The 19,673-nt window shown below is 43.4% G+C and overlaps 1 protein-coding gene across 1 annotated transcript in view; it reads right to left on the bottom strand.

Annotated features, from left to right (window-relative positions):
* Positions 1 to 18,653, bottom strand: part of LOC148027728 (uncharacterized) — a 37,323-nt gene extending 18,670 nt beyond the window's left edge. The window contains exons 1-2 of the mRNA XM_087689424.1: positions 18,324 to 18,653; positions 15,745 to 18,213 (exon numbers count right to left, since the gene is read on the bottom strand). Of these exons, the coding sequence (XP_087545550.1) occupies positions 15,745 to 18,213; positions 18,324 to 18,425 (2,571 nt within the window). The 5' untranslated portion in view covers positions 18,426 to 18,653. The remainder of the gene's footprint in view (positions 1 to 15,744; positions 18,214 to 18,323) is intronic.
* Between the last annotated feature and the right edge of the window lie 1,020 nt (positions 18,654 to 19,673).

Raw genomic sequence — 19,673 nt, forward strand, 5'->3', positions numbered from 1 at the left:
GTGTCAAAGTGTGCACCTGCAAATGAAAGACTGAAAACGAGAGAGCATGTGTGTGTGTGTGTGTGTGTGTGTGTGTGTGTGTGTGTGCCAAGTGGAGGATGCAGCTATAAATAGCCAAAACACCAACACCTCCTCTCAAATCCTGGGAGTGTCTGAAGACCCAACAACCTCATATGATGAAGCATAGAAGCATGGGGCAAAGGCTTCGTAAGAGATCAATTGTGTTGCCCTCTTTGGGACAATAGGCCACCGCTAACTCGAAATCCACGATCCACTTGCGAACAGTGATATTGAACCTCAATGTGCTTCATGCGACCATGAAACACAGGGTTCTTTGCCAGGGCTAAAGCACTTCAATTGTCCACACACAGCTCTGTAGGTAAAGGCTGAGAAAAGCCAATCTCCACCAACATGCAGCAAAGCCAAAACACCTCCATAGCTGTAGAACATAATGCACAATACTCTACCTCTATAGAAGAAAGGGCCACAATAGGCTACTTCTTGTTGCTTCACGGGATAACTCTTAATCCAAGGTAGAAGGCATAACTTGTTGTGGACCGTCATGAGTCCATATTACCTTCCCAGTCAAAATCACTTTCACCAGAGAGAGTAACCCCCTCTCCATCCATGATCGCGTAGGATGGAGCATGGTAACCAAAAAACACATTTCGCTAGCACTGAAATGCAAAACACCTGAAACGCCTAAAACATTTAAGTGAAACACAAAATGGCCCGAGTGAAATGGCTGACTGAAACTACATTTTTAAATTGGAAAAAATTCAATTTTCCTTCCTCTTTTGAAAGTTTTTAGTCACTCTACATATAGGGTAGACATCGTTTGTTGACATGAAAGTATTCATCTCGTATAAATATGTAAGTTGCAACTGATTATTTATAAAGAAAGCTATCTCGTATATATTATTCAACCGTTTCACTTGGTGTTTCCCTTGGGACTTGCCCAAAGGTGAAATGTTTCTAGGTGAAACACAATGTTTCAAGGGTGAAACATTTCAGGGGTGAAATGTTTCGCGGTTACCTTGGTCCGATGGAGTCCTGTGTAAATAATGAACGCACAAGGCCGCTCTCCAATGCTCCTAAGTGGGAGACTGCAAAAGACAACAATGCCACAATAAAAGGAACATCCGTTCAAGTGTGAATAAGGTAGATGAGAGAGCCAACAAGACACCTATAAAGGGTGGCATCTAGAAGGGGAGCTCTGGCTACCAAAAGCTTGGACCCTAATGCATGGGGCAAAAAATAGGCTCAGAATAAGAGAAGCTCAGAAATGTACCTGTGTTGTGAACTAAAAATGCCCTGTGCCATTTGATAGATCTCCAAACCAAGGAAGAAAGGTAGGACCCCAAGATCCGTCATATCAAACTCTTGTCGCAAAATCTCCGGAGTACGATCAACATCTTGAGCAGAGCTCCTTGTAATGATAAGATTATTCATGAGCTAATCGATGGAAGCCACGCTGCAAAAAGAATTGATCAATCCTCTTGTACCAAGCAAGAGAAGCCTGCTTCAGGACATAGAGGACATTCCGTAATCTGTAGACATGGTCCTCCTTCCTTTGCACAAGAAAACCTGGAGGCTATGAAACATAAATCTCCTCCTCAAGGACACCATTCAAGAAGGCAAACTTGAAAGTTGAAGTCCATCTAATAAACAAGCCAATGGTGGTGGGCTGCAAGAGCCAAGATAACCTCAATAGTAGACATCTGAGCTATAGGTGCAAAAGTCTCGAAACAGTCCAAACCTACCCTCTGACCAAAGCCCTTGGCTACATGCCTAGCTTTGTGCTCGTCCAAGGAACCACCTGCAAGGCACTTTGTCTTATTGATCCACTTCACACCTATCACCTTCTACTTCAGGGGACGCAGAACCAACTCCCAAGTCTAATTATGCTCGATGGAATCGAGCTTCTTCTACATGGCTTAACACCAAATATCCTACACAAGAGCCTCCTCAATTGTAGTAGGCTCACTGGCATGAAGAATATGTGACATAAGAGCATAGTTCACACAAAGTGAACTATTCCAAGGAATCCGAATAGGCTCATCTTGCTGCAAGGGAGACAGAGGAGCCTCCACTACCTATAATGCACCTATCTGTGGTAAGGATTCCCCCTCACCAAGGGAAGGTAAATGCTCCACATCTGAAGAAGACTCCCCCTCTGACGATTGATCAGCTAGAAGACTCCGAAGAGGAAGCTGAAGGAATGGAAGTATGCCACGAAGAAGCAGTAGTCACATCCGTCAAAGGTGGCAGGGAAGCTGGAGTAAAGAGTGGAGGAGAGGGAGGAGCCAAAGACAAAGAATTGGTGCTAAAAGGCAACCTGGGATGAAGTAGGGGAACTGAGGGTTAGGGAGGTCAGTCAAGAACGAAGAATCATCTACAATAAAACCATCAATAGGATCCTCGAAGACCGAAGCCTCGTTGAACATCACATCCCTACTCACCTCAAGCTTCCGTGTCGTTGGATCGTAGAAGGCAATAGCCCTTCGTAGTAGTGTTATAGCCCACAAAGATGAGCTTCCTAGACTTCGAGTCAAGCTTTGTCTACCTCCTCTTCTTGTCCACATGGACAAATGCATCACATCCAAAGATACGAAAGTGGGATACGATGGGCTTTTGACCAAAGAAAGCCTCATAGGAAGTCATGTCTTGTAACATAGAAGTCAAGGAGTGGTTGCCGATGTGAACCACAATAGCCACCACCTCACCCCAAAGGATATGAGAAAGACCCCGATGCTCCAATATCGATCGTGACATCTCTAGCATGGTCCGATTTTTGCATGCTTCACCATACCATTCTCCGAAGGTGTGTTCCAATGGGTATACTCCACCCGAATGTTGTGATCCCTACAAAATTGAGAAAAGAGGTTAGAAGTAAACTCTTCACCATGATTTGCTCATGCGCCGCAAACTTTCAAGGTAGTCTGTGTCTCCACAAACACCTTCCACTCGCAAAAACAGGAGTACGCCTCACTCTTGTATTCCAAAAATAAAGCCACACATAATGACTGAAGTCATCTATAATTAGCATCAAATACTTGATCTCCCCAAGGGAGGCCATCTTAAGCGAGGTAGAAGCCCTCCTAGTAGCAGGCTAGGGATGAAACTATCTATGTTGCTTGCCCCTTAAACAACTAGAGCACAAAGTGTGAATATGGGGGAAATCAAGAAGTCCCTCCACCATCTTCTTTTGAGAAGCATGTCGTATAACATCAAAATTTAGATGACCATAACGAGCATGCCTAAGTAACCCAAGCTTGTGAAAAGACTTTGCAGCTAAGACTGTGAGAGTGTAAAGCCCACCCTTCTGGGATCCTGTCCAAAGAACAGCACCTATAGAAGCATCCTCCACCATCACCACATCCTATGTACTAGGCCGTATAAGACCATGAACAGAGAATAGGTTAAAACCTAAATCCAATACATAGTGAACTTTGGTCGAAGAAGATTTTCTATCTCACAACAAAGAAATAGTCTCCACTCCTCAAACGAGAATGGTAGAGTTGTCACCAATGGTGATTGTGCCCCCTTTGGCACTCAGATCCTGAGCCAATCCTATCTGTAGGTCATATGAGAAGAGGCCTTGCTATCAACAAGCCAAGGCTTCTCTTGAGCAGAAGAAGTAATAGTTATATTCTCCTCCAAGACAACCTTCGTATCATTCGAATCCTTCTCCTTTGGCTTCACATAGGGATACTTTTGCCAACACTTCTCCTCAAGATGAGTGCCCTTCCCACAATATGAGCACTTCGACTTATTTCATCCTTCTTTTCCTTCTGCTTCCTGTCATTGACCTATGCCTTCTTCTTCCCTCCACCTGTACCTGCAATAAAGGCCTTGATGAAGCAAGAACCACTGGCCCCAACCTCTTTGAGTCGCTCGTCATGCTCCAAGACAAGCGGTGAAAGCTCCTCTCATAAGAGTGGCTTGCGGATCCTTGATATAACAAGGCTGGTGTAGAAGTCATCGAACCGAGGAGATGGCAGTTGAGTTGAAAGAATCATAGCCATGTGTTCAAAGGATATCATCTGACCAAGAGAGGCAAGCTCACCTCTCATGTCCTCCATCTTTGTCATGTGCTCCTTCATAGAGAAGGAATCATCAATCCTGAGCATCCGCAGCTTCTTCTCAAGGAAAATCTTGTGAGAAAATGTCTTGTGTTGATTCAAAGACACAAGCTTCATCCACACTTTCACCACAGTCTTCAACCTTGTGAACATGCACAAGGACAGAATCCTACAAACTCATAAAGAGAAAGGATCGAGCTTAAGAGTTGAGCCAATCCCACAAGGTTGCACAATCTATGGAAGTCTCGTCTACTGGATCCTCCTTAGGATGGGGGATACAATCTGAAACAAGAGCCCAAAGATCGAAGGTGTTGAGTATGCACTCCACCTTACACAACCACAACAAATAGTTGGAACCATCAAGTTTGTCTTCTTTGGGTAATGAAGGTAAAACATGCACCTGCACCAAGGGTATCAAGGTGGAACCTTCTGTGATAGATGAATAGAAGAGGGATAGGCTAACAAGGAACTCCTCTCACTGACAATAATCGCAACCTTCTCTAAGTCATCAAAGCGCGCGAACTAGTCAGACATCTTTGATTTTGCAATCACCCAAAAAGCTGCATTTGGATGAAGACTGTGCAAGAGAAAGAAAGTGGTTGGCTAAATGGACTCTAGATGCATCGTCTGTCACGAAAAAGGTGTCGCCTACCACTAGAAGGCTATCACTGAAAGTTGTTGCCTACTGTAGAAAATTTGCATTTTCGGAAAAACACAAGAAAATAGGGGTCGCATGATGCTTGGATGCTGTCATCTAGCTCCTGAGGAAGTCGCTTGGCTGCCAAAAGGTCGAACACGGTAGACCACTTGAACCACCAGAAAGGTTGACAAACAGGGACTGGACCACCCGAACAGGAATTGAATGCAGCAAACACAAGCTGAAAATCTGCATTTTGAAGATTTGGGCTGCTCCTCAACAATGAAAATTTGCTCTGCTACAAGAAACCTCCAAATTGTGTCCTCACTTAGCCTCTGATACCATGTGAGAGTGCACAATGAAAGAGCAACACGAATGGTCATGAAAGGATATGCAAGTGACAGTGGATGTGGCTTCATCATGAAGGAAAGACCCATATAAGATTGCAATCCTTGAAAAGGGCCAAGAAATTCATAATTGTATCACTAATATCATCCTCCTCTGAAAGGAACGGGGATTACTATAGATCATCTCATGGACTACGCATTATTAACACCCTTTTGATCCATGATCCTAGTGTTGCCCCTAGTGTATGAGGCACTAAGTGACACTAGGGTTAGGGTTTCCTATAACAATTCAATCTTTTAGAGCTTCATTTAACTTCAATCGTTTAGGGCTTCATTTTACTATAAAAAGGCACTTCCTGTGCTATTAGCACATAATTGTGGCATTTCTCATTGTGATCACCTTGAACGTTGTCCTCTCTTTCACTCATTAATACATCCCTTCTCATTTGTGATCAGGTATTGTTGTGCAATTGATTCTTTCATTCTCTATTAATTAATTGCACAATTACTTCATACCTAGGCCAACAATGATATCAGAGCCATTCACATTCATCACCATCGCCATTACTCGTGATCTTCTTCGCAACCATTGCCATTAAGCACCACACCTCAACCAACTGCCGAACAAAGCCATTGAGACTGAGCCAGCTTTTGTTACCCAAACTAGTGGCAACCACCTAATGAGAATAAAATTGCAAATTTGAAGGTTGAATTGAAACATGCATTTGCTATGTTAGATATGGGTTGTTTACAATACTATTTGGGGATCCAATTCACCCAAAATCAATATGGCATCATCATGTCACACTCATAATATATGGACAAGCTTTACATAGGTTTAACATACAAGATTACAAGCCTATGTGCACTCCTATGGAGCCTTGTCTAAAGTGGTCTATGCATGATGATGAAGAGATGTCTGATGTTGCAATCTACAACTAGGCTATTGGTTGTCTTATTTATCTTTGCAACACACACCCTAACATTCAGTATGCAGTATCTCAGGTCAGTAGGTTTATGCACAGTCCACAAACCGCATTGCCAATTTGTTGAGCGGATCTTTGAATATTTGTGAGGTACTCAATCACATGCATTATTATTTCTAGGGGAAGATTTGCATCTACAAGCTTACAATGATTCAAATTAGGCTCGTAATTCACACACTAGGCAATCTACTAGTGGACACTGTTTGTTTCTGGGCCACTCATGTATTTCATGGCTAAGTAAGAAACACTAGGCAATTTACAATGGCTACCTCGTCTTGTGAGGCTAAGTACACAACAGCCTTCACGGCAACAATGGAATGTATATGGCGCATAGATTGTTGGCTAATCTGCATATATCATTAAAGGGTTCTACACCCATTCTTTCTAACTATCAAAGTACTATTGCAATGGCGCAAAATCCTGTGTTTCCTACTCACACAAAACACATTGAGGTGCATTATCATTATGTCAAAGAGAGATGCTACATAGGAGAGATTAGCTTGATGTATATACCCACAAGGGATAATGTTGCAAACATTTTCACTAAAGCGTTACCACATGAGAAGTTTGAGGCTTTTCGAAAGTCCTTGAATTTATTATCCTTTGGTGATTGCTCATCCTTGTGTTTCATCATGTTGGCTGTACCGGTCTATGACTCACATAAAGCGGCAGTCCCTTCAATTAATACTTGGTCTTTTCACATACGCACACAAACAGAGACCTCTCTCCCTCGCTCAACACCAAATTGACCCCGAAGTCCGACACCCCTTTCGGTATTTCTTTATCAATTAAAAGATGGAAAGTTACAAAAAAAAATGAAATGTTCCAAAGTACAAATCCTGTGAACAGTTGGCTTTCATCTTTTCTGAGTAAATTTCAGCAACATAAGAACAATACAACATATCCAGAATAATATCCCAAGTAGGAAAACACTTTCTGTGACCATAACTCAATAATTCAAGTGTTGAATTGCAATCTGCAGAACTCTGTATTTACTATTTTTCACATGTTTCCTTACCTGTTCTCAACCTTATTCCATTCAAGATCTGTCAAATACCAGTTGGACTACAAACCCTTTGACACTGGCATCATTCAGCAGTAAAACTATCCCACACTAGCACTAAATTAGAGCTGAAAACCCTGTTCCTGTGTGGCATGGTCATCACTTTCTTTAGTTCCTACATTGGAGAAGCAATCAACTACTCCTGAACCTGGATAGTGAGGCTCTTGCCTCAACAGAAGAGCAAAAAAAACACAGAACGGTACATTCGATGGAATCAGCCCATCATGCAAAGCATTTCCTCTAAGAATAGAGAGAGAGTTGACCAAGGGGAGCAAGCTCTACATCCATACATGAGTCAAAGACAAAGAAGTACTCTCCATAGCTGATGTACTTGCAACAATCTACCCTCAACCCCTGAAAACTTCACGCTCAGATTTACCTTTGCTGCCTATTACGTTTTTTTTTAAATGTTCTCTCTCTCTTTTGGAAATTTGTGCCCAAATTGTGACACATGGCATAGACGTAACAATTTTTCCATTTTAAACCTTTCGGTCTAAAATTCTCCATGATCGGTGCAAAATTTAACCTCGACACAAACCAAAGAATTAATCCTCGTACAAAAAAGAAGATGATCACGTAAACAGATTTTGGGGTCCAAAAATAGTAACTCTCTAAATTTTAGGGATGATGAGCCCTGCATTCCACAAGTTGTTTTGAGCAACTTTTATCATTGCAACCACATCAAAAAGTGTAATGTGGCTCAATTACGATGACTTTTATTCCATGGGCATTCTCACATGTGCATCTTCTGTCTTGGCCAGGCTCATTGTCTTGCACCATCTCCAGTGGCTAAGCACACAGTCCCAAACCACTAGCACTCTATTCTTCAGTGCCCATTCAATATGGAACCGGTCCCAAGACTCAAATAAACCATTAGTCTAATTTGTCCCAATGGCTGCCTCTTCTGACCATGCAAAGATCCCGGCTTAATCCAAGAGAACTCTGGGGGTAAAAAGCAACAGCAACTAAAGAAAAGAAAAATAAAATATTTATATAAGTAAATAAGGAAAGCAACTGCAAAAAGTATCACCACTTGGTGACATTGGCATTGTAGAGGGGTGTTAGAATTTGCCAATTCTGAGCAATGCCAATGTAATTTGTGTGGTGTGGACACTTATTAAAGTATCAATGTAGTGTGTGTGCACCTAGTGTTTGAGAACATTGAAGTAGTCACACTAGGCTCTAAAGCAAATAAGCCTTGCTCTAGTTAGTTGGTGGAAGGTTGATTAGGTTAACCCTTGACCTAAACATTGGTTGCACTTTCACTCTATCTTTACAGTTCAACAAGTACACTCTACTGTCTTGCTTCAACTTATACACTGGCTGTCTCGATTCTCTCTCGTTCATAGCTGGTGCCATTTCTCACAATAAGGACACTTCACACCAACAAGCGCAGTGCATATCTATCGAAACAGTTTTCAAAGTATCTTGCATCTCGAGATATTCATCATCAATGTACCATCCCTTACTCTCAACAACAAAATGCAGTAGTGGAACAGAAGAATAGATTGCTTGTGGAGATAGCAAGATGCATATAAAGAGTAAGAATCTATCAAAATCTTTTTGATTTGATACTATTCTTTGTGCAGCTTATGTTTGAGCAAATGTCCCACATGAGCTTTGCGCACCATCACTCCTTATGAGGCATGGATTGGCTCCAAGCCATGGGCATATGCTCATGTGCCTTTGTTGAGAAACCCTTCATCCGCAGTCCGCGTTTTTTCGTTTCTGCGTTTTGCATTTAGGGTTTGCGTTTAGGGTTTACTGACCCAAAAAGGGGCGCCATCCTAGACTGACTATGCCTATTTATAGGCCACTCTCTTATTCATTCCTTGCGACTGATTCATTCAATTCGTCACCTCTTCTCTCCAGCCTCTCCACTACCCTCACACCCCTTCAAGAGAACATCACAAATCGTGGTTCATGGCCATCTTCATCATCTTCCTTGTGCTACGGCACCCTTGTTCCCTTGTATCACATTCACTCCATGATTCAGAACTTCATCATTCCATTCATCAGAGTTTATTTTCTCTTCTCTTCTCTTCTGCATGTTTGCCAAGTTCACTCCGTGTTCCTCCCCACCAACCCTACTGTCTCGCTAGTACGTCATCTTTTGACATGGTATCAGAGCCGGATCTGCTCAAACAGCGGCAAAGATCCTCCACTCTAGTGAAGGCAAAGACCGGTGGCAGGTTTGGCATCCACTTATCTTCTTCTTCCGCTGCATCAAAATCTCGTTTTTGCAGGTTTCAAGTGTTTTCAGCTTGTTGCCCACACCCCTTTCGCGGAGGACATCGCAGTCTCAGCTGTCCTTTGCTGTCATCTACAGTCTGGCACCTGTTTCCAACCTTCCACCCACAGTTTGCAACTGTTTACAACAAAGCAACTGTTGCTGATCACTCTCCATTCAAAAAACAATCTCGTTTTTGCAGATTTCAGGTATTTCAGCTTGCTGCCCACACCCCGTTCGCGGAGGATATCTCAGTCGAAGCTGTCCATTGCGGTCTCCATCAGTTGGCACCTGATTTCCAGCCCTCTTCACGCAGTTTGGAGCTGATTTTAGTTAGGCGACTGCTGTTCCTATGCAGACCTGTTGCCGTACAGCCTGCCACGTCATCACAATCCTGCTGTCTACGTTTTTAGTCTTTCTCTCTCTTGCAGGCTGTCATGCCTGCGTTTTTAGTCTTTCTCACCTGTTGCCTACGTTTTTAGTCTTTCTCTCTCCTGCAAGCTGTCTTGCCTGCGTTTTTAGTCTTTCTCTCTCCTCCCACTGACAGCTCACTTCCAGCCCTTCCATTGCCCTCCCACCCCTTGACGTGGACATTGCGATTCATGCTTCACACTGCCCTCACACCCCTTGAGGCGAACATTGCAGTTCGTAGTTCATGGTGGTTGACCTCTTCCTTCTTCAGCAAGGCACACTGGTATCCATGGCTTCTTTACCAATAGATGACTAGACTACTGGGTGCTCCTATTGTGGCATCACCGGACACACCACCGATGCTTGCCGACTTCGACCCTTGCTCCCCACCCCCCCCCTCCCGGATTATGCGTCTTCCACTAGGCACTCCTTGTGCCACCTCTCCTTTCTGGGCCACAGAGATTGTTCTGCATCGGCTATCAGAGTACTATGCTCAAGGCAATAAGATACATCCGATCCGCACTTAGTCCTTTCGAGCACGTGGAGGATTGATTGGCGCTACGACCTCCTGGAGATTGTCACAATGCCAACAGCAGTCTTCTCCCACTTATTTTCAAGTACAATGGCTTCCATAACCTACGGCTCTGCAGTCCGCTCCATCGAGGGACAGTGATTGTTTTGATACCGTCTCCTCGTCAGTCTGCTCCTTCGAGAGACAATGGCTGCTCAACTCCTTCCTCTTCTTCGGCTACCCAGTCCGCTCCTCTGAGAGACGGCGATTGTTGTCCACTTCTTGCTCATTCTGAGCCCCACCCTTCCCCTCGACTACTCAGGTTCGAGAGGCTACGTCTGGGAGCTCTTCGGCACGACCGGTGGCACTTCCTTCGTCATCAAACATTTCGGAGTCCGTGATCCATGAGTTTTTGGATTCCCTATCTACTTCAAAGGGGGATTCAAAGGGGGATGTTATTTCTTTGCCCTTAGAGGGGGCAACTACTTCTTCTTTGACTTTAGCGGGGGCCCCTCCACCTCCCACCTGAGAGGTGGAACCTACTCCACATAAAGTTCTTCACCCATCCTCTACTTTCTTGGGGTGGCTATCTTCGACCAGTCGTCTCTTCTACTAATACCCAGGATCTTCAGGTACCACCTAGATCGGGACCTCCGAGGTTCAGCCGCGACTTGGTGACGAGGCCTTCATATTCCTTCCAGCATGGATGCACAGAGCTAATGGCTTCTCTCCCAAGGTTGAGTTTCGGGTTCTCCAGTTTACTCTGTCTACTGGTCTTTACTGCGGGTTCCCTTTCCGGTGGAAATCTTGGATCTTAGGGATCCTCTACATCTTCTTCCTCCTCTTCTTCTTGCCTTCGTCCCTTGGTCAACATGGGGCCACCTCCCGAGATCGAGTACGGGCATATCCTTATGGTTCTCGGCACAAAGTCCGACATACCTCCTATGCATTGCATGTTTTCATCATCTTTGTACTAGGGCGCTTGGGCAAGTAAACAATTTAACCACGAGGGACACTGTCCAAGTGGCACCTGCCGCATGAGCATTCTTCAACATGTAGCATTGCATCTCCACCTCACTTTTCTCTTGTTTCCCTTTTTGGGCCTGAGAGGGGGTGTTCGGAAACCCTTCACCCCCAATTTGTGTTTTTTCATTTCTGCGTTTTGCATTTAGGGTTTGCAGCCCCAAAAAGGGGCGCCATCCTAGACTGACTATGTCTATTTATAGGCCACTCTCTCATTCATTCCTTACAGCTAATTCATTCAGTCCGTCACCTCTTCTCTCCAGCCTCTCAACTACCCTCACTCCCCTTCAGGAGGACATTGCGGTTCGTGGTTCATGGCTGTCTTCATCATCTTCCTTGTGCTTTAGCACCCTTGTTCCCTTGTATCACATTCACTCCATGATTCAGACCTTCATCATTCCATTCATCAGAGTTTCTTCTCTCTTCTCTTCTCTTCTCCATGTTTGCCGAGTTCACTCCGTGTTCCTCCCCGCCAACCCTACTGTCTCGCGCTGGAACGTCATCTTTTGACAGCCTTCTCACAACAGACACAAGTTGGATGATAAGGCTATTCAGTGTTCACTGCATATTTATTGGCTATAGTGCTGAAACCAAAGGATACCGGCTTTATTAACCTTCTATCAACAAGATTATTATCAGCCGAGATGTTAGCTTTGCTGAAAATACTTCTCATCATTTGTTGGACTGTCAAAAACAGCCTATGATTGATGATTTAAACATCTTTGACAGCCTATTGCTACTTTTCCATAATGGTTCCATGGTTGATCCTTCTACTCAACCTTCATTTCGACCATATACAAGTACATTACAGCCACAATAACATCCCAATACCTTGTCACATGAGCAACCTCGGCTGAACTTCAGCAGTCTATGTCTCCATGGCTATCTCACTAAAGAGGTCTATGTTTCACAACCTCCAAGATTTGAGGTCCAAGGTTCTGAGCACAAAGTTTGTCGACAAAAGAAGACTCTGTGTGGTTTAAAGCAGGCCCCACGGGCTTGGCATGCCTGCATTCTTTCTCATCTATTGCATCTTGGCTTCCAAAACAGTCATACTGAGGCTACTCTTTACATATGACATCAAAGATCTGATTTTATTATTCTAGTGCTTTATGTTGATGGCTTGCAAGTCACTAGAACCGATGCTACTCAAATTGCAGCATTTAATAGACCTTTGCCATGACAAATCTTGGTCTACTTCACTATTACTTGGGTATCCAATTTGCCACCATTGACGAGGGCATCGTCATGACACTGTCAAAGTATACTGGACAGCTTCTTTAGCACTTTCAATTCAACGACTGCAAGCCCGTGTCTACTCGTTTAGAGCCTTGTTTTAGATTCACTTCCATTGATGGTAGCTGTCACGAGGACATGAATTTTTTTAGATGCTTTGCTCTTGCTAGTAACATTTGATTAATTTAATAATCAAATGTGCAAAGTTGTAAGGCACATATGATGCACATGGTAATAGGCCAATGACCCCCAGGAAGCAATGGGTGTCAAAGACAGAAGTTGTAACAAGTTATGCAAGTTGATGTCAGTTGGTGTCAATTTGGCTCTAGGACAATTAATTGACCAATAGGAGTCAGTGGTGACACTAGAGACTAGGCACTAATTAATTAATTTGTGCATGTCCAAGGGTCAATTAAGATTGAAGACCACTTGGAATTACAAAAGGCCTAGCCAATTAAATTGTGGATGGGCACATCTAATTTTGAGCAGGTTCAAAAGGGCTGAAATTAATTTCTAGAATTAATTGACCTGGAAATTAATTGATTGGCTGAAAATTGCTGAAAAATGGGATTAGAAGGCTGCCACTTGCAAAAATACCCATGCAATGGGAGAGAAGGCTATTTGGCGCTAAGAGAGACTCAATTCAGTGCATTCAGCCCTTTTTTTTCCCGGGGGGAGAGAGAGAGAAGGTGTTGTTGATCAGTTTCTAGAGCATAAATCAGTCATTTGCTGCATGCATAGCAACCAGGACCCTTTAGTGGGGATCATGCAACAGCAGGATTATGCTTCCCAGGGGGTGGCAAGAGCATCAAAAAGCTTGTGACTGCATCATTTGGGCTCCAAGCAACGAACAACTGCATTTATTGCATATCAAAGCAGGCAGCAGGCAGTTTGGAGGGTTTTCCTGCATGGAAACTCTGATTTCTCTATCTTCTCAGTATTCTCTCACCTTCCCAACCTATCCTCTAAGTTATCTCAGCATTTCTAAGCCGTTTGAAGAGTTTATCGGTCGGATTTAGTGGGAAGCAATAACATTTTTCATGTAAACCCTAATTCTCAGCAGAAATGAGGGTTTAGCAACCACCTTGGGAGTCGTGCCAACATATAGAGGCATTGTATATCCAAATCAACAACTAGAATTCTAGGAATTGCCAAGGATTTCATATGCCAACCCATCCCATTTGATTTGGGGCTGCATTTGGCTAGTTTGTGGTCCAATTTGTACAAAGGCTTGGGTGAAGATCAAGGGGCAATTTGCCCGATTAGCTTGCTATTATGACAGCAAGGGACTATTTGATCAATAGAGGAGAGAAAGAAATCCTATAAGCTCATAAAAAGAGAAAATCTAGCTCGAGAGTTGAGTTGATCCCATAAGGCAGCACTATCCATCATTGATTCAATAGCGGGATCCTCCACAGGACAAGGTACAAGATGAGAAACAAACTCCCAAAGGTCAAAAGTAATGAGAATACACCCCACCTTACATGACCACAAAGAATAATTGGAACCATCCAAGAGATCCTCCTTGGGCAAAGAAGGAAGCACATGCACCGCCATAAACGGTGCCATTGGTGGTATCTTCAGACCATGGTGACTGATCTTGTGCGAAGGTCAGCAATAAATGCAGCCTGTGACACATTGCAAATTGCACAAGTAGCCTGAGAAATATGCTGCTTGCTGAAAACGCATATGTCAGCACACGCTGATTGATGACATCAATACCTATAAGGTTCCACCCAGCAGGAGTATGTAATTGCCTGGCTGCTACAGCAGCCAGCTGTCCAAACACACAGCAAGGAGTGGCCTGTACAAAATACAGGCTGGTCGAGGCAGTCCTTGCACCGAATGCAGCTGAAAAGTGGCAAAGAACAGGTCACTCTATGCAACTGAGCAGAAAATGCAAGTTTGTTGCACCCGTGGATGACATCAGCCCTTTGCAGTCTCTCTTTAATTTGTATTGCTTTGAACATTTAGTGCACTGAGATGTAGCCTGATCTCTCTAGAAATTTCAAAGCTTTGGGCTGTCACCAACGTCTAGCAGAATCAGGATCCAATTTGCTCTATGATTCTGGCACAAACTGAATCTAGAAAACTTGTATGTGGATCAATACGAATGTGGATGCACAATCCCTTCAGACCAGCAGTAATTTCTTCAATTGCAGCTGCCACTCTGACTATTGGGCCTCCGAGTAATGGGCACATTTCCTGAGGTAGACTTTAAATCCTATTGGTTTTTGTTATCACCAATAGTTCTTTGAATGAAAGTTCACTTTCTCTGTAGTTCCTTTAGGCTCTTTAAATGAAAGTTAACTTTCTCCTCGAAGTACAAGTGCTTAGGCTGCATTATCGCTACAGTCAGGATTGTCATCCATTTATTTGTCAGTGGACTAAATATTAAAATTAAATAGTTTTTTATATGAACAGGCATCTTTGTGCGATTGAAAATTAGTTACTGGATATTTACAAGCAAGCAAACAAAAGACCATGTACAGCTCAATACTACTAGAACACTACAACAACAACCAAAACTAAGAAGTTTTTAACTAAAAATGCTCGGTAAGCAAAATGCTATATCTTGTGATTATGGTGCATGGAGATAAAGAAGTTACGTCTCCTAGAGAAGATCTAAGCAAGAAAAAGAAGATCCCAAAAGTCAAATTCTTCGCCTCATACAAAAGACATCCATGAATCCTTAGCATGGACAACATAAAGGACACAAGACCTCCTACTCCAATTCACAATGCATACAGGCAGCTGCCAGCCCAAAAAGGTGGGATGAAATTAGTCAGACTAGATCCATATTGTCTTCTATAGGTTGACAATGTTCACAAAAGATGTAACTCGAATATAATGAGATGAGATGTGAAGGCTTCAAACCCTTGTCCTTTACTCACTTTTGAAACTACTCTGAAATAGTCACTGTTGCAATGTAACTCCTTTCAAATTTTCACACTTCATTTTATGCTTTGATTGGTATACTTGTATAGAGCTTAAGAAGATAAGCTTATTTGGATGAGACCGATTAATTCCATTCCATCTTCTAGGTGGCGTTTGAGGACATCCCACCTTCTAGAGCTAGCCTTAGCAACACCAAGAGTGCTCACCTCCTTTACTTTCATGCAACTAATCGTTATGACAAAGCTTAATCTAAACCCCACCTCCAAGCAACATATAACATCAGATATGGAGTGATCCATAAGGGCAGAAAAACTGACCTCCTTTATTACCATGCCGTCGTCTTCAGCAGATACCAAGCTATGCTCAGCAGAAGGAGACAATTTCCCCTCTTTTTCTTCTGGACCCTTACTAGATTCCGTTTCCGTCCTATTCACCTGTCTTTCATCACTGCCCTCCAAAGCAGGCAGTTGCTTGGATGATAGCTCCAGAGCCTTGCTAGATTCTCTCTCCACACTGTCAACCTGTTTTTCATGGGTGCCCTTGATAGCAAACTGCTGCTGAGATGTTTCTTGCATGCAAACTTCGCTAGATAAGTTCCTAGTTACTGCAGGATCCTCAAATGTGAGCTCAATATCCTCTTGGGCAGACTCCTCTTGCAACACGAACCTAGCTTGATTTGCAATGTACTTCTCAAAAACCTCGTCTTTCCCATCAGAAATTGCTACTGAAGTGCCCTCTAGCATCTGACTTGGGTCTTCTGCCAGGCTTTCAATTGGTGGCCCGACTGAAGCTGCCGCTCGTGGTTTTTGCTGTTGTTCTTTAATAGTAGCCTGTTTAACATTTCTATTTGTGGAAGATGTTCCTGCCAGTTTCAGTGTCGAAGGCTTAGAGCTTGACAGGTGTTTCACAGGTGGACCTGTAGGCTTATCCTTCACCTTCTGAGCATCTATATCAGAATGTTGTTCAGACTGTTCCCATGATTTTCGATCCCTTTTCTTTCCACCTGATTTTTTAATGCTGCAGACATCTGGATTGCTCAAAATGTCCTTTAATTTTTCATCAGCACCCCACTCACCATTTATAAAAGGCCTTGTATCCATACTCATCATTTTTGTCTTTTTTGCCACTATCTTTGATGCCATTGGCTGCTTGTCAAAATTTTTAGGCTTGGATGACTGTGAGTTGGGAATGTCAGCATCAGAAATTGCCATAGCAAGGTCTGTTGCCACAGCAAGTTCTGATTGTCCAGACTCTACACTATCTACATTATCTTTTAGAGAAAGCTTTGGTATTGACAAAGCTTGGGACTGCTGTGAATCGGCTAATTCGTCCTCATCAACTTCACAGTTCTGTTTTTTCTGTGTTGACATAGGTTGTTGTCCAGCCATCCTGCTTTCGACCATTTCACATCCCTTTCGTTTTTGCGATAATTTCACTTTGGATCGACCAGAATCGACCACCTTACTTTGAGAAATTTCAGCCTGTTGCTGCTGCATCAGAACTGCTTGATGATCCCCAAAATCAGCTGCACTCTTCTCAACTAATTCTATTACTCCCTTATGCTTCAAGGCTGGGTCAGAACTGAGATGCCCCTTGGCAACTTGTTTGCTTTCCTTATGATTTGACTTGGATTCCTTCATGCCAACTTTACCCTCAAGACCAGGCAGTGAGTCCTCGAATTTCTTTTTTGTGCCAGATTTTTTTAATTTACCTGACCCGTGCACAAGGGAAATTAACATTTGTCGCTGTTTTGATAATTTTTCCTTCGCTTTGGATGAGACATGTTTGGTTGAGACCTCTGGTTTAGAACACGAGTCCTCTGAATGCAAACTCTTCATTGTATGTTTTTCTGAAGCAGACTTGTGAGACTTAGGCTCCATCTCCACCACACCCTCACCAGCTGATCCCTTAGAAGCTTCCACACTAAGCTGATCCTTCTGGAACTTTGCTGAGGACTTTTCTAAACAAGGCCTGTAAACTTTAGTTTTCTTCTCTTTAGGACCATCAAACGCCCATACCTTTGAACCTTCCATGCCAAGCTTGTCTTCTGATAAATTCCCAGTTGACCCAAGATCATTCAAATCCTGCAAGCCTGCCAGACTGGATTGGGTGCAATCATCGCCTCGCAGAAGCACCCTAAAACACTCTTCATACTGACTGTTGTGGGGAGCAAAAGCAGAAGCTCGAAACATGTACGCCTGAGTTCCTGCAATTGCACTCCAAAGCAGAGTCTGAGACGAGGAAAAAGGTGAGCATGCCAGATTTTTAACAAAGGAAAGCGTCTTTGCCGGTGCAAATGCCTTTTTGGCCTCACAAATTTGTCTGTCAAGAAGTAAACCTCTCCTTTTCTTCCTCCTTTCATCCATCTTTGAGAAAATGTGGCAGGGACAAGACAAAGCTAGCTCAACTCTTCTCCGGATTTCATCCAATGCATCTTCGACTGCATCGACAAAGCTGTGTGCAGTAGTCTGTTTAGACTTCTGGGCGAAATTGGACTCGAATGGAATAAGCTCCGACTCTGGAAACCATCCAAAAGTACTGTCTCCAAAGAATGCAACAAGCACACAAGCTTCACGCTTGGACTTTCGTGCGAGTGATGAAGCAAGGGATGGATCATATATCTGACCTGGCCACCAAGGATGAGATTTAACCTTGGCCCAAACCATATCCCCCAGTCGGTATCGAGCACCATCAAGTTTCCTGTCTGCATCGCTTGTGAAGGGAACCTTATTCATCTTCACAGGGGGCTTCCCAGAACTAGGACCTAGGGCTCCCGCTACTCCTTCCTGCACAATAAAATGTTCGGGACAAGGACATGCCGTAAGGCATTTGTTCAAGGACAAACGATGAGAGAAAATGCGTGATAAAGCATTAGGAACATGCAGAAAGACTGAACCTGCTCACGGCCATGGTCTCTGCAAGGAGTCTCGGCCGTGCTGCCCTTCCGAAGCTGCGGAGGCGATCCTGCAGAATCCCTCAACGTGGCGGAGTAGTCCATGCAGGGAGAAAACTGCTCCAGCTCAATGACCGGGCTCGTGGACCAAAACCGTCGCGAGAGAGCAGAAGGGACGGGACCATGAAGGCGTCAGAGGCGTGCAAGACAGCGGCATCGGGAGAGGTGGCAGCGACGGAGAGGAAGGTCTGGATATGGCGAATCCTTTCTGTCTCAGCGTCGTCTTCTGTGTCACATAGGCCTACCTACACTTTCCATACATTGCAATAAAGCCATTTGTTTTCGGCCTTTTAAACGCACATATATACACGGATATATATACATACATACATAGATATATTCATACATATATATATATATATATATGTATGTATGTATGTATGTATGTATGTATGTATGTATGTATGTACACACACATATATGTGTGTGTGTGTGTATATGTATATCTACATATATATATCATGCATATATACATATACACAATATATGTATGTATGTGTAAACGCAAATGCTTAAAATATTCAAGTAAAATATCGTAAGATATTCATTGAGTCTCACCAAAATTTCCGGACAACCACATAGAACATTAGTGCCCACATAGCCACTCTCTTTCAATGCAACAAGATTTGTGCCTCCATGGATGCGAGGATGTAGGGATTGAATGCATGCACCCGTTGAACTCAACCCACACACGATCCAGTTTGCGAGAACCCCCTTGGCAATAGCCACTCTCTTCTTAGGGTAGCATAACCCGGTTATTGGCATTCCATTTAGGGTCAGGTAAGGAGTCTAGTCATGTGACACGTAACTAGCCCGTAGTTTTAAGAGTTGTGGGGCTACATGTGTTACATGTGATATATTGGGCCCACTATGCATGTCCTTGACATAATAACTTTGGGCTCCAATTGGGACCCATATCCTAAACATTTTATATTAGTTCATAAAGATAGCTTCTAATCTTGGCCTTTTAAAGGTCACCCAAATTGCATCACATGTGCATGTGAGATTTGGAGACTAAGATATTCCCATGGGGGTTTTCAAGGGGTTTTTGGTGAAAACTAGGAACCATTCCAAGTCACATGGACCGATTTTTTATTTTCATCAATAATCCATGTTTCCTCTAGGAATACCCTAGGCCCTGTTTCTCAACCAAAACTCCATGTCCTAATATAGCTCCTAAGAGTGCCAATGTTGCTAGCTTGGTCTCCCTTGCATGGGCAAGGACTCCATTTTTGTAGAGCAATGCAATGCACATTCTCTCTCTCTCTCTCTCTCTCTCTCTCTCTCTCTCTC

The sequence above is a fragment of the Lygodium microphyllum genome, chromosome 12, assembly GCF_053477565.2.
Source record: "Lygodium microphyllum isolate KBCC chromosome 12, Lygodium_microphyllum_v1.1.10, whole genome shotgun sequence".
NCBI lineage: Eukaryota > Viridiplantae > Streptophyta > Polypodiopsida > Schizaeales > Lygodiaceae > Lygodium > Lygodium microphyllum.